General features: G+C 41.9%; 1 protein-coding gene across 2 annotated transcripts in view; it reads left to right on the plus strand.

The window, feature by feature from the left end:
- The window catches only part of LOC128136072 (protein patched homolog 1-like), a 97,401-nt gene extending 82,101 nt beyond the window's left edge, over positions 1-15,300 (plus strand). For both annotated transcript variants that reach the window (XM_052775158.1, XM_052775159.1), the window contains 4 exons: positions 7,438-7,580; positions 10,586-10,685; positions 12,850-13,104; positions 14,204-15,300. In XM_052775158.1, coding sequence (XP_052631118.1) covers positions 7,438-7,580; positions 10,586-10,685; positions 12,850-13,104; positions 14,204-14,731 — 1,026 coding nt within the window. In that variant the 3' untranslated portion in view covers positions 14,732-15,300. The remainder of the gene's footprint in view (positions 1-7,437; positions 7,581-10,585; positions 10,686-12,849; positions 13,105-14,203) is intronic.
- The last annotated feature ends 940 nt before the right edge of the window (positions 15,301-16,240 follow it).

Below are 16,240 nucleotides of genomic sequence, written 5' to 3' on the forward strand. Positions count from 1 at the left end.
TATAAACATTTTCAACATTTTCAAAGTTAGGTGTCCAAATCTAGAGTGCACCTAATCATCCAGCTTAGTCAACCTGATGTACAGAAGTGCAGGGAAATGACAGTTTTCTTGCAAGAGAGCAGTTGTGGATGCTCATTATGCATTTATTTGGTGACCAAGACTAGAGTAAAGGGCTATTTTTCTGTGTTCACATTTGACAGTGGCAGTGCTGATCTATGCAATGTTAAGGATAAGCTTAGACAAAGACCTGATTTCTATTTTCTGCCAATTAAGCAATTTTAATACTAAGTTGGAGTTCTCAGATATTTTCTTAGAAATTGGGGAATTTCAGAATTTAAATGTTTATATACTACAAATGAAAAGCTACCCATGTTTTAAAACATTTTCCATTTACCTGTTCTTAGTAGTGTTATATCTCAGAACTCTCAACATTACATACAGAAAGGTCTCTTCACACACTCAGCATAAATCATTTTCCTATAAGACTATTCTAATCCATTTTTCAGAAGAACTGTATTAAAATGTAAGAATGGGTGAATCTGGTCAATATAATATCATCTCAGGAAAAAGATGTTTGTAGCCGACTATAATCTCTAGTATATTAGTACCATAGCAATCAAAAAAGAAATGAAAGGAGGGGGCTAGAAAATGGGGCGAGAGATGGAGAGAAATTGGATGGGGATTTAATAGACCTTTTAGACTCAACAGGAGGACTGGTAGACTACTGAGAGGATCTGGTGACAGTGAAAGGAGCTGACAACAAAAGGGGATCCTAGCACACTGGAGATGGCCAAATATTGGGAACATAAAATCATAGAATGGTTTTGGTTGTAAGGGACCTTTAAAGATCATCTAGTTCCAACCCCCCTGCCATGGGCAGGAACATCTTTCACTAGATCAGGTTGCTCAAAGCCCATTCCAACCTGACCTTGACCATCATCACTTCCAATGACGGGGCATCCCACATCTTCATCTTCTCTGGGCAACCTGTTCCAGTGTCTCACCACCCTCATCGTAAAGCATTTCTTCCTTATGTCCAATCCAAATCTACCCTCTTTCAGTTTAAAACCGTTGCCCCTTGTCCTGTCACTACAGGCCTTGATAAAAAGTCTCTCTCTGTCTTTATTATAAGCCCCCTTTATATATTGAAAGGCCGCAATAAGGTCTTCCCGGAGCCTTCTCTTCTCCAGGCTGAACAACCCCAACTCTCTCAGCCTTTCTTCAGAGGAGAGGCGTTCCAGCCCTCTGACGATTTTCGTGGTCCTCCTCTAGACAGGTTCATGTCTTTCTTGTACTGGAGACCCCAGAATGGGACTCAGTACTCCAGGAGGGGTCTCATGAGAGCAGAGTAGAGGGGGGAGAATCACCTCACTCGACCCGCTGGCCACACTTCTTTTGATGCAGCCCAGGATATGACTGGCTTTCTGGGCTGCAACAAAAAAAAAGCTAAATTAGTTTCACAAAGAGATCCCGGTTTAGCTGTTTTAATTAAAAGTGCCAATGCAGTGTGGGAAAAAACAATCAAAACAACAGAGAAAAAAACATACCAGGTCTTAAGTGTCATTCATTAGAGTCCTGGATCCAACAGAAAGTCATTGATATTTAATAAGTAAAAATATAAGATTTTTTTTTTTCATCCTTCCATTTGATTTTTCTCACTTACTATTAACTTCTTTCCTGCCATTAAAATAAGGTGACACAGGATACTGCTTTGAATGCTATAAGGACACAGCTGAGCTGTGGCTTACCAACAAAAAACTAGATTATTTAGCTTCTAATGCCACTCATAGTTAACAGTATCAATATCAAAATAAGGCATATGCTCACCGAATTTCTATAACCACCAGCACCTCCCAATATCCAGCACCTTTTGAAGTGAAAGAAGAATGGTTATAGCATTTGCACTTACTTGGCACTGTTTATGAAAAATATCAAAACACTTTTGCAAACAGTAATTAAGCCTCACAACTCTCCTGGGAGGTAGGTAAGTACAGTTATACCCATTTTACAGATTGAGAAACTGAGGTACAGGGCAATTACGTGACTTGACCAAAATCACGTGTACCAAGTCATTAATAGAGCAGGAAACTGAACCACACTCCTGAACTCTGACTTCCTGTCTTCTCTTCTATTTTATCTTGGCCCTTTGATGATGGTAGTCTATGGTACGTGTTGGTAAACACCAATGCGGTTTTCACTAGTGCCTACTAACAGGGAAAGCCAGACTCACACCAGCATCAGTGGGTTCATAAGCCCATTAAGGGTTGCCATACAGTAAAAGAGAAACTACAGTACACTGGGAACATACGCACACTGACATGCATGCTTCCAGATGCACACATCAATACACACAGCAAAACAAAACCTGCACACAGCTAAACCTATTTAAGTCTCCAAGATTAACATGCTTTTCTTCATATCTGCTTATTTTAAAAAAATATCACGCATAGCGTGTTTGAAAGTTAACAGTAACATTTCATACTACCACAGGGTTGTGATATGCAAATTTAAAATATTTTAAACAAGCATGTACCTTTACAGAAAAAAATCCTATTACATAAGCAATATTTGCATAGAATTATACAAGTAAATCATACAATATTTAAGCAGCAGCAATTTATGCTGAAATTTAGAACTAGATTAAGTTTACTTGTGGCAAAGAGATGAATATACAATAAGTACAGAGCAAAACCAAAATTGTCCCCACTCTACTAACTAGAGGCAAATGACTCCAGATTATACTACTTTACAATGTTCTTTTGTATATTACATATGTGCACATCTTTAAATATTTAACAAAATAATACAATAAGTTACAGTAACAGTGAATTGTTGTCCTGATGCAGCATGTCCTTTTCCACAACTTTGAGCAGCTCTTCAAGCAGTTCTGGAAATAGAGTTTTCCATCTTTGGCCTCTTTGTTGCTTCAGTTATTACCCTTTACAAATACAGAGGAAAAAAAATACAAACATTAATTAAAGTTCAAGAAAAAGAAACAAATCAAGCTAATCCAACACTCATTTCATGATTCTTGTGGTTACAGTTAGCAGTCAGGCAATGTCGGACTCTTTTTCCATCAGTCATGGACTTCTTGGTAAAGAAATCCTGATGCCAATTAAAAAAATGTGGATGCCTGGATTCCTGAATGCTACAAATTCAGTCAAAACCAATGGACACTTCAAAGAGAAAAAAGCTGTATCTGATACTGGGCACAGTTAAGATTCTCATATTAGCCTGCTGTTCAGCTTGGAAAATCTGAGCCCAAACATTTCCTTATTCTGAGGATACTATTACTTACTATATTCCTAGACTTTGAGTGTAAATGCATTCAGGTTTATTTGCACTTTGAGATGTTTGGAGAGAAGTTTTATAAATCAGAAGGTGATTTTTATCAGGAATCATCAAAAAATTTCCATCAAAATTCTGCACATATATGTGTGTGTATGTGCATGTGTGTGTGTAAAATATTTCCGCAACCAAAATAAAATGGCTTGCTTTGGTCAAACTAGTGTCTGCCACTGAAAAGCTGTGAAAAGCAGAGCAATAAAATAGGGACCAAGAGCTAAGTAAGGATTTAACACTTCTGGGTTTTTTCCCCAAAATGAGGGGAAAAAAAAGGAGTTAAAATAATTAAATTGGTTTTCAACCACAAGCCCCAAAAAGCTTTAGGGGTAAAAAAACTCAATTTATTCCTCCCCTTCAAAGCATTCCCCATAAAATTAATGGATTTTTTTTCAAGAAAATAAACAGCTTTAGTCTTCCCCAAACATCTAAAATATCCCATCTGTTCTGAACAGCACTACATCCTGTAACTTTCTATTGCTAGCCTAAGGAGAGATAACGATTTAAGTTTCAAAACGCACAAATTCTTGGATGAACCAGCAGAATATTATTTCACAGGAACATATTAAATGCCCTGTTAAGTCATCTTTGACCTATATGAATCTGATAGCCACTGCAACTGCCCCTGGCAAAACAGAGTGCTTGGCCCAGGGACTCCTCCAATCTGGGAGCTTGCTGGGCAGATCTCCGAATACAGCGCCACATCCCCAAAGCGCAGGGGACACCCCACAACGCGACACCGCACTAGGCAAGGTGGAACTTTCCCATCTCTCTCACTCAGCCCATCTCCCAATGGGATTTAGTCCTCACTATGGACTTCAAATTCTTTTGATGAATATTATTTGAAAAAGGACAATTCTTGAAGTAACTGGTAATTTTACACTTTCACTGTCATTGCTGTGTGATGTTTTAGAAGATAGCCTGATTCAGTGATCAGAGCACAGGGAAACAACTGAAAGTTCGCTTTCCTAAGTTCTAGGGTCTTGACTATACTTTTCACCTGGCCTATATCCCTCAAGATCATGAATTCCACCAGGGCATGATCACTGCAGCCCAGGCTACCTACCAATCTTGACCTCTCCAATAAGTTCCTCTGCGTTGGTGAGCAACAGGCCCAGTAATGCATCTCCTCTGGTTGGGCTTTCTATCACCTGGATTAAGAAGTTATCCTCAATGCACTCCAAGAGTCTCCTAGACTGCTTGCAGCTTGCTGTGCCACTTTTCCAGTGGATGTCAGGGTGGTTGAAGACCCCCAGCAGGATCAGAGCCTGCGAGCGTGATGCTTCCTGTAGTTGAAGCAAGAACGCTTCATCAACATCCACCCGTTGATAAGGTGGCCTGTAGTAAACACCAGCCACGAGGTTTCCTTTGTTGGCTTGGTCTCTAATTTTCACCCATAAGCTCTCAACCTGTGCACTGCTGTTTTTCAAAGACAGCTTTGTGCAATCAATCCATTTTTTTTTACATAGAGGGCAGCCCCCCGCCCACCCTCCCTTCCTTGCCTGGCCCTCCTGAACAGTTTATAGCTATCGATTGCAGTGCTCCAATCATGTGATCCATCCCACCAAGTTTCAGTGATAGCGATCAGATCATAGCTTTCCAGCTGCACAGTGGCTTCCAGCTCCTCCTGTTTGTTACTCGTGCTGCATGCATTGGTATAGCGACACTTCAGTTGGACTGTCGACTGTCTCACCTTTTTGGCGGAACCTTTTTGGAGGGTCGGGGGGCATTCCTCACTACTCCGGTAGGTGCGCTCATCCACTCTGTTGCTTATGAGTACACAAGTGTCACGGCTTTGGACCCCACCCCCCAAGTTCCTTAGTTTAAAGCGCGATTCACTAAGCCAGCCAATCTGCCAGCAAAGATTCTCCTTCCTCTTCTAGATAGGTGGATCCCATCTCTCCCTAATAGGCTGTATTCATCGATGAACGTCCCGTGATCATGGAAGCCAAAGCCGTGGCGATGACACCAGCCACAAAGCCAGGTGTTGATCTGCATGATGCGTCGACTTCTGCCCGCACCCCTATCCCTGACTCGCAAGACAGAGGAGAAGATCACTTGGGCCCCTGTCCCCTTCACTTGTGCCCCCAGGGCTCTGAAGTCCTGCTTGATCTTGCCCAGGTTATGCTTTACAGTGTCATTGGTGCCCACATGGAAAAGAAGTAGGGGATAGTAGTCTATGCTTTTAACCAGTTGTGGCAGTCTCTCTGTGACAACCTGGATCTTGGCTCCTGGCAAGCAGCAAACTTCCCTTGACTGTATATCAGGCCAGCTGATGGGTGTGCCTCGGTGCCTCTCAGCAGAGTCGTCTACTACTAGCACTTGCCACTTCCTTTTGCAGTTTTTAGTGTATGCAACTGGTGCAGTTTCTCCCTGTGAGTCTTGTTCATTGGCTTCACCCACTGCCAAGACTTCATATATGTTGCTGGTTGGTACATACGAGGAAATGGGGGGGGGGGGGGGGGAAGTGATATCCTGTTGCCACGAGTCACCAGAGACCATGGCGTCTCCTTCTCCATGGTGCTGTCTGTTCGCTGTTGACACTCTTTGTCTGGTAGTCCTTGGAGGTCAGTGCCACGGGGCCTTAGTATTTCTTTTTTGCAAAGTCTCAAATAATACTCTATCTATTTCTTGTTCCCCCTCCCTAATACAGCGTAACCTGCTGACTTCCTCCTGCAGCTCCTCCACCCGCTGCCTGAGTGACTCCACCAGAGCGCACCTTGCACAGGTGGAGCTTGCACCCTCCTCCACCCAGGAGTGTGGGGTACAGACTCTACAGCCCTCCACCTGGACAGCAGCTTCCATGATAGGATGCTCTGTCTGGGTGGCTGCCTCCACTTGTCCTAGGCTAGCCTGGCTAGGTAGATGGTTCCCGGCTGCTGCAGAGTGCAGCCCTCGCCGGGTCTCTGCCACCATGCTTCTGACGATCCCAAAGCACTGTCTGACAAGCCCTTCTAATTCCCTGGAGACCTCAAGCTGTTGGGTAGGGTTGCACAGCCAACAGCTAGCTGGGGTGACCGCTGGGGCCATAGCCAAAGCCTGCGGGTAAGCAGGCAGCAGCCTGACAACTGGTAGAGTGTGCCGCCCTTCTCACACGCCCTTCCACGCAAACTTCCGCACTGCTCCTCTCAGATGATGGTCCCTGTTTGCAGTGCTCCTGGTCGCTGGAGCTCCCTAGGGGCTGGTTATATGCGTCTTCCCAAGGTTTGAACTGGCCACAGGGACAGCCCGCGGGGACTGGCCTCGGGGACATGTCATAGATGAGGTACAGAGTTGGGCATATATAGTGCTGCTAGCTAGTATGCTATATAGTTGGGCATAGTATAGTGCTGCTAGGTTTGAAGTAGAAAAAGTTGCACACACATTCATCTTGAGTGAAATAGGAATGTAAAAAAAGCAGCACACAACTTAGTAGTGTTACTTTATACTGGTCCTGTTGAATACACTGGCAACTTTCCATCAGTTGAGTGCTTACTGTGTATAATATCTCATAGTGTGGATCCTCAGACCTGTGAGGAGAAATGCGCTGTATCAGTGGACACTTCTGTGTAAAGTGACAGAAAGACTTGATCCTCTAGTAAATGCTACCGTGGACGTGACTGTGTGCGTGAGCAAAAGTTGCAAGTCCTTGGTCTGTTCCAAGTGTATTCAGGAAAACCTGAATCAGTATTGGCTAGTTTTACAGCAAACTTCCCATGACAGTCATGGAAGCTATGCCCTCGTGAGAGTGACAAGAATAGCCCTATAATTTTTACACCTGAAGTGCTTTTACTATAAAATGAAATCTTTGCGTGTGGAAACAAGCAAACAGAGAAACAAATGAAAAGCCTACTGGTGCAGGCATGCATTGTTTCCAAAATTATTACTATGGCTCTGACTCTGTAATCAATGCTTACTCTGGTCATGTGACTTCAGCAGCGGCTATATGGTATGACTGCAGGATCAGACCTTGTCTTGAAGTCTAGCCAGCTATAGAGATACTTTAATGGACTGTAAATTGAAGTAATTAACTGGTGAAAAACCGCATACTAAGAGAGAAGCTGTTTGAAAGGCTGTACGTCTCTCTCTAATGAAATGGATTTCATTGTTTTACAGGCATTTTTAACTGCTGTAGGAGACAAGAACCGTAGGGCTGTCCTTGCATTGGAACATATGTTTGCACCAGTGTTGGATGGAGCTGTGTCCACTCTGTTTGGAGTGTTAATGCTCGCAGGATCGGAGTTTGATTTTATTGTCAGGTAAAGCATTTGTGTGTCTTGACTTTTTTGTTTTTTTAAATAAAAATAAGTATGCTTTTAACATTTAGACATTTCAGTGTATCTGTCATTTTATTACTACATATGGTGTGTCAAGCATGCTTACGTCATGGTCCTGTTTTCCCTATGTTTTATTAACTCCTTGTCACATGCTAGACATAGTAGTATTTTCATTGCTGGTATTAAAATCTGTTCCAGGAAAATCTGACTCCCAGCATGAAGGGAAACAAAAATGGCCCTCTTCAGCAAAGTTTGCTAATTCTGGAATTAAGTCAGTTTGAAGCAGCTAGTATTGTCCAATATTAGCTGGATTTTACCTTTAACCTTCCAGATATAGGTCTTCCAGATCTTTCATATGCACAACAATTTGCCTGGAAAGGACACATGGAGCTACAAACATGCTGCAATTACACTGCAGCTGATGCTCTCTGGGCCTTCTCTTGCTATCTTTATATGAGGTTTACAGCAATTTATAAATGGGTGAGGAAAAAAGCCCTGTTTGGGAGCTAGGGAACCATAAGTATGAACACAGAACTTCATATTAAAATTTTGTAAAGCAAAGTCCGAAGGCTCTTCTGTTTAGAACTACAGGCACATTTTCTTGTGGATTTAATTAAGAATGTGAATTTGTCAAGTATGAGAGGAGAGCAAGTTTTTCTTTTGAGGGGAATTTGAGAAGTACAATGAAACAGATCCTAATCCATTCCAAACAACCTCTGGAGCTCTGCAAAATCGCTAATCTTGGAAGTAACACAGGTCCTTTGTGGCAAACTGCAGCACGAAAAAAAAATAATAATCCTAGCCCTAAAACAGAACTGAGGTAGAACTGGGCCAAATAAAAATGCTCTGAAAGATGACTTAACTGCTTAGGCAAACATAAACTGGATAGGCAATCAGACTTAGCTGACATCCATTTGACAACAACAACAAAATGTCGGAGGCAGGAACTGAGAGAATGATTGCTAAATCTCATCAGGATTTTTTGTTTATGTATGTATGTAAGAGATTTGCAGAAAGCAGGGAGTAGGAGGTTTACACTTAGGTCTAAATACATTACCTACATGGGGATTATTACTATACAGATATTGCATGCCCTGAAATAGAACTTGTATTTTTTTTCAGGTCAGTATATTTTATTTTATTTTATTGGTGGTGAAGAAATAAGGTAGAATTATTCTTTTAGGACCTGATCTTGTAAGGGATGGAACACACTGACATATAGGCTGCTCATAGATTTAGCCTAAATTTACAGGGGTATATTTGCTGTGCTACTTTCCTACTTAACAGACAAAAGATTTGGCAAGCATATTTTTGTATCGTGGCAAATGGAAGACTGTAGCAGCCCTTCATTCAAAATTTGGAGCGGATAGTCTCTTAGTATATAAAATGAGCATTTCAACTTTTCAGCTTCTTTTATTTTACTTTTTTGCCCATCAGTTTCTTGTTTTCTAGCACAATCTGACATTAGTTCACCTTGTTTAAAAAATAAAATAATAAAATAAAATAAACTATCAGAGCCTGAGCATTGTTATAGTGGGTGAAGATGACCCCAAACTTCCAGAAAGGGATAGATTAGTCCAACAGTGTGGAATAGTAAGTAAATTAACAGACATCGTATACACCAAGTGGTCAGAGCTATAATCTTCTTGTTTATCCTAATGTTAGATGGATGAGATGCAAATGTTTTAATGCCTGTTGTCGATCTCTGTCCCAGTATAAAGTTCTGGTGGTTTATCTTAGTGGAGTAGATTGGTTCACCGATTTTTGCTAATGCAGATCAGGAATTCCAAAATGTTTACAGTAGCAGGATATTTGTAGTTTTACAGGAGCCTGATATATTTGATCAGATGTAAAAACATGGAGGCAGTAAAGTTTGTTGCCAGCTAATGTCAGCAGAGCCATTAGTAGCAAACTTGCCCTCAGTTCTTCTCCTACCCCTTCTCCTCCACGAATTTACCCAAGGCTGAGTTCTTGAAATCATTAGATATAATGCAGCCTTAAATTTAGTTTGAGCTCCAGCTGTGCTGAATACCAACTAGCAAGGCTTTCCTTTTACTGACAGGTTTACCTTGGTATTCATGAAGGATCCCAGACCTTAGCCCTCAGTGGTGGGAAAGGACAAACACTTGTGCACTTTCCTCTTCTTCCATAATACTTCAGCCTTTATGCTTGAATTGGCTGATGCAAAACAACAGTATTCAGAGGTGTTAAATTGTTCAACAAAAGATTAGCCTGCAATGCAATTCTGCTATTGTGCAGTGCTATTACTCAGTAGGATGCTGAAACTTACTATAGAATGGGCAGCATTTTCTTTGCAGAAAGATGGTTCCTGTGTTGTAAAAAGGCTGCAATTTGAGCTATTTAGTAAAACTGTAACTCACAGAATTCTAGGTGGAAAGTTGTGATTAATGAACGGCAAGGGAAAGCCTTACCTTACGCTGGAGATTCAATTAGAGATTCCACTGTAAGATGCAGAAGTATTTCACGCTGGATTAGCTGCTGGGAGATGTGGAATTCTTTCCCTTCTCGGCTAAATTATTTAACTTCTACATCCTTTTCTTTATTTGTTTGCTTCTGCTGGGTTTTTGCTAATGGAGGCCCCTTTTCATTGTATATGTGCTTTCAATCCATTCAGTCATTCACTGCACATTCCATATTTTTCTATTTGTGTAATGCATTCATAAATAACATTACGAGCTGCCAGAGTCTGGAAAATTAACAAATTTAATTTCCTTCCTTTCTTTTATCAACTAATACTTTGGGTTGTGTGATGTACATTCTCTATTCCAAAGGGTAAAAAAACAAACCCAAAAAACCCTATATATAAAGAAAGTGATATAATTATTTAGTACAATATTAGTAATATTGGAGATGTAATTTAGTATATGTATTTTTTAATATTTTTAGCAGTAGTATGTAATCCTTTATTTCTAACAATATTTGTGCCTCTTCTCTTCCCCCTCCCACCCCCTTAAACCCTACTTCAGGTATTTTTTTGCTGTTTTGGCAATCTTAACCATTTTGGGAGTTCTCAATGGATTGGTGCTGCTTCCTGTTCTTCTTTCACTCTTTGGACCATACCCTGAGGTCAGTAAAACTAATGGTGAACAGAAGAAATGATAATATTATTTCTCCCCCTGCAACCAACCCCCTTCTCTAGAAACTCTTTATTTTTTAAATTCTCTTGGATTTTTTAAATTTTTACTTTAAGTTTCTTGCCCTAGTTTTAATTTAAATCTTTATTAAATGTTATGTTTGTTTGTTTATTTGATATTCTTCTACTTTCTTATAGTTTTAAAGTATGTTTTTTAATAAGTATTGTTTTAGAGGCTGCAATCAACAAGCTAGATACAAGTGTAGGTATTAGGTAAGCTTTTAAAAGCAGAATGTCATATGCAAATATAAAACCAGGCTTTTCCCTAAGACTTTGCAAAAGACAGTTCCTTTTGTACACACACCTTCTCCTTTCCTACCCCACTGCCTCTGTTGCTTTCCTCAAAATATTTAACTCAGACCACCAAGGAGGCCTGTGTGGACTAACATTACACCAGTGGTGGTCCACAGACCACACCCTGATAACCATGGCCAGAAGTTTGCCAAAAGGTGCCTCCCACCCCCCAGTCCAGTCATCCCTCCCTGTGGTACCCTCTTGGCTCAAGCAAAAATCTTGGTGGGTGGAAGGCTCCACCTGGATGTTGAGGACTTTACAGTATAAAACCCAAGTCCAGCAAAAAAGGATTCATAGCTATCATCAAATTTGTATTTGTTTATTCATTACCTACACTTCAGTTAACACAATTATTGTGTTATGTATGGATATCTTTATCATGCATTATTAGAATCAGTAATGCTATGCTGCATGTTTATATATATGTATGTGTGCGTGTGTGTGCATAGAAATAAAACACAAGGTATGTATACAGTGCTAGTAATATTTGAGATGTATTTATTTTGGGTCTTAGTATTTGTGGTGGGTTAACTTTGGCTAACAGCCAAATGCCCACTCACCTGCTCACTCACTCCCCCTCCTCAGTGGGACAAGGGATAAAAAAAGCTCATGGGTCGAGATAAAGACAGGGAGATTGCTTACCGATTACTGTTTTGGGCAAAACAGACTCAACTTGGGAAAAATTAATTTAATTTATTGCCAATTACAATAGATTCAGGTAGTGAGAAACAAAACCAAACATTAAAACTACACCTTTCCTCCCCCTTTCCCATGCCCAACTTCACTCATTCACTCCAGACTCCTCTATCCCCACCCAAGCAGCACAGGGGAAGATTGGAGATGGGGATTATCATCAGTACATAGTGGTTTCTCTCTGCTGCTTCTCCCCTCTCACACTTTTCCCCTGCTCTGGTGTGGGCTCTCCCACAGGCTGCAGTACTTCAGGAAAAAAATAACTGCTCCAGCATAGGTCTTCCATAGGCTGCAATGAATATCTGCTCTGGTGCCATGGAGCACCTCCTCTTCCTTCTCTGACCTTGGTGTTCCCTCTGCTGTTTTCCTCTCTGTCTGGCGATTTCTGCCCTTTCTTAGATATGTTTTCACAGAGGCACCACCAGCTTCACTGACTGGCTTGGCTGTGGCCTGCAGTGGGGCTGTTGTGGAGCTGGCTGGACTTGGCTCTGTCCAGCACAGGGCAGCCCCTCACCTCTTCCCACAGAGGCCACCCCTGAAGACCCCCCCCTCCTGCTACCAAAGCCTTGCCACATACATCCAATACAGTGTTAATAAAACAGTTTTGACAAAAATACATAATCTCTTATATTCCTAGCAGTATACATGGCCTGTCCCTTATTCAAATATATATGTATGTATGTGCGTATATTGCAATTATGTGTGTCCATCTCTCTCTGCAACCAGCCACTGAACCATACTATACATACACATTTGAGATGATTTATGAAATCACGCTGAGGGGGGAGGCAAGTCCAGGAATTATTTGTATATTTATAAGTATAAGCATGTTCATGTACATATATGCACTTGCTGAGACAATGATACATAGAGGGATATGTATAATCCTATTTGCATACATCTCCAGAGATGGAGATCATGTCTCTCTTTCTTTCATGCATTTTTTCAGTGTAATACAGTGTTGATCAGAAAACTAGTGTTAAGGTTCTCATGGCATGAAAAGGTGTATTTGGCTAAAGAATATTTCTACCAAGTGCTAATAATAATAAGGGTAATGCTAATTGAATGATACTGAATGCTTGTAATTATAATTATCATTGTCATTATCAGGTTTCTCCAGCCAGTGGACGAAACAGATTACCTACTCCATCTTCTGAGCCACCCCTTAGCATCGTGAGGTTTGCACTGCCACCCGGGCACACAAACAATGGGTCAGATTCCTCTGATTCTAAGTACAGCTCTCAAACTTCAGTGTCAGGCATCAGTGAAGAGCTCCATCAGTATGAGGCTACTCAAGGCTCTGGGGCACCAGTCCATCAAGTAATAGTGGAAGCCACTGAGAATCCTGTCTTTGCAAGATCCACTGTAAGTAGCTCACATATTGACTGGAGGGAGGGCAAGAATATTTTTTTGTTTGGTTGGTTTTTTTTTAATTTAAATCTATTTCTGTGGGAAGGCTGTAATATTTCTTTCATGTTTCTGGCTGATTATGCTTTGTGACTGTGCCAAAATTTGGAGCACTTGTAGACAGGACGTGAAGGCTTTCCTTTAGAATCAAGTTGGGGGTAAAATTATGGTACCAAAGCTGAGGTCTTCAGCATGTGTAATTGCTGTTATATCATATTAGCACCAGCCACAAGAGAGAGCTCTCAGTCTAGTCAATGACCGTTCTGGGTGACCTCCAGGAAAGAAAGTGGGGAGAGGTTTAAAAGATCCAAACCTCTTCCACACAGCTCCCTGTGGGCCACCATCTCATATACCTCTTCTCTGGACAGCTCACTTGGGGAGAAAGATTGATAGAGCCCAGAAAAAATGAAGTTTCAGGGTTGTATCAAATCTTGGGTCTGTTCCATCTTGCTACTGGATTGGCATAACTGCGATTTCAAAGGAAAGTGAAAAAGCTCCATCTCCTGCTCCCCATGATGCTGCATGCTGAGCTGCAATGTGGATCTCTTTTTGTTCAGCAGAGGCCTAAAAATAGGTACAAGCACAGCCACATTTGAAGTTGGTCACGGTTTATTGACTGATGTGGCTGCTGTGCTTCACACTTTTTAAAGAAATCCAGAAACAGATTCCTACAGTCTGTACAAACTACCCCACTAACATCCTGTGTATGTACCCTGGGTGGAGCCTTTTCCAAATGCCTGCAATTCTGCTTTTTGAACCAGTTAAGATCAAGTGCTTGCTATCCACCCCTTTGAAAAGATGGAGCAGTATGTAGGAAGTGCATATATTTTCAGCTGTAGTCCTGTGTTTATCTGAAGTTATGCTTTCCAGGTTTTAACAACTTCAGACAAAAAATGTCTGGAAAAATCAACAGTTCTAAGACTCCAGAACACTACCTTTATAGAGTTAGAACCAGGACAATACCATTATAAATGTTGTTCCTGGGATAAAATATAAAAGAGTGTAGTATTTGTTTGCCTTGCTTTGTCAGAGGCATAACCATGTGTCTCCCTTTCAGGTGGTTCAGCCAGAGACAAGGTATCAGTCGAATCCCAGATTGCAATCAAATCCAGAGGCTGGCACTCAGCAGGCATGGCATCAGGGCAGACAACCAAAATGGGAAACAACAGAAGGGCTGTGGCCACATCCTTACTGTCCTTGCAGGGACACTTTTGAAATTTCTGCTGAATGGCATTCAGGACCTAGCAATAGAGGTTGCTTGGGCCACAAGGCTCATTCTCATAACATGAGAAGCCCAGTGTTTGGTGCCATGAGTGCCTCAGGACCAGCCTACTGCCAGCCTATCACTACTGTGACTGCCTCAGCTTCAGTGACTGTTGCTGTCCACTCTGTCATGCACAACCACAACTCTTGGAGAGGGAGCTTTCTGTCCTACAAGGGATACTATGAAGCTGATCATGGGCCATTTGAGGACCCCCACATGCCTTTTGATGTGTGGTATGAAAGAAGAAATTCTAAAGTAGAAGTTATAAAACTGCAATATGTTGAATGTGAAGAAAGGATACCTGGCAGCAACTCAGAATAAGGTAGATCTGTCTCCTGTAGCCAGTAGATTTGCCTGTCTTGGAAGATAAGAATTCTCTGAAGTACCTTTCCTTCAGGTAGGTTTACTTCTTAGTCCCTGATCATCTGGAATCTTCTGACCATGAATATAGTACGTTTTGTACTAGAAGTCAGGTTGGACAAGATAGTGCTTTCCAATGCTAAGAAGTTACAATGATCCAAACATAAACTACTCCAAGAGCCTTGCAAAGTGGGTGAGTACATATTATGATCCCAATTTACCAGAAGAGGAAAATGAAGCAAAGATGTTATGTAGCCCATTCAAAGCTATGTGATTGCATTTCCTGTTGATAGATAATAGAATCACAGAATGGTTTGGGTTGGAAAGGACCTTTAAAGATCATCTAGTTCCAACCCCCCTGCCATGGGCAGGAACATCTTTCACTAGATCAGGTTGCTCAAAGCCCATTCCAACCTGACCTTGAACACTTCCAATGATGGGGCATCCACAACTTCTCTGGGCAACCTGTTCCAGTGTCTCACCACCCTCATCGTAAAGCATTTCTTCCTTATGTCCAATCCAAATCTACCCTCTTTCAGTTTAAAAAACCGTTGCCCCTTGTCCTGTCGCTACAGGCCTTGATAAAAAGTCTCTCTCTGTCTTTATTATAAGCCCCCTTTATATATTGAAAGGCCGCAATAAGGTCTTCCCGGAGCCTTCTCTTCTCCAGGCTGAACAACCCCAACTCTCTCAGCCTTCTTCAGAGGAGAGGCGTTCCAGCCCTCTGACCATTTTCATGGTCCTCCTCTGGACCCGCTCTAACAGGTCCATGTCTTTCTTGTGCTGGGGACTCCAGCAGAGCTGCTCTCAGTCCCTTCATCCCCCAGCCTGTATTGATACCAGGAATTGCCCTGACCCAGGTGCAGGACCTTGCACTTGGCCTTGTTGAACTTCATGAGGTTTGCATGGGCCCACCTCTCAACCCTGTCAAGGTCCCTCTGGATGGCATCCCTTCCCTCCAGTGTGTTGACCACACCACACAGCTTGGTGTCATCAGCAACTTGCTGAGGGTGCACTCGATCCCACTATCTATGTCATTAATAAAGATATCAAACAGTACTGGTCCCAGTACAGACCCTTGAGGGACACCGCTTGTTACTGACCTCCATTTGGACATTGAGCCATTGACTGTAACTCTTTCGATGCGGCCATCCAGCCAATTCCTTACTGATCGAACAGTCCGTCCATCAAACCCATATCTCTCCAAGTTAGCACCAAGGATCTTCTGGGGGGACCATGTCAAAGGCCTTACAGAAGTCAAGACAGATGACATAAGTTGCTCTTCCCTTATCCATCAAGGCAGTCACTCCATCATAGAAGGCCACCAGATTAGTCAGGCACGATTTGCCCTTGGTGAAGCCATATTGGCTTTCCTCGAATTACCTCCCTGTCATCCATATACCTTGACATAGCTTCCAGCTAGCAACATAGCTGGCAGCAAACTTTACTGCCTCCATCTTTCGATATCTG

This window comes from Harpia harpyja, chromosome W (assembly GCF_026419915.1).
Source record: "Harpia harpyja isolate bHarHar1 chromosome W, bHarHar1 primary haplotype, whole genome shotgun sequence".
NCBI lineage: Eukaryota > Metazoa > Chordata > Aves > Accipitriformes > Accipitridae > Harpia > Harpia harpyja.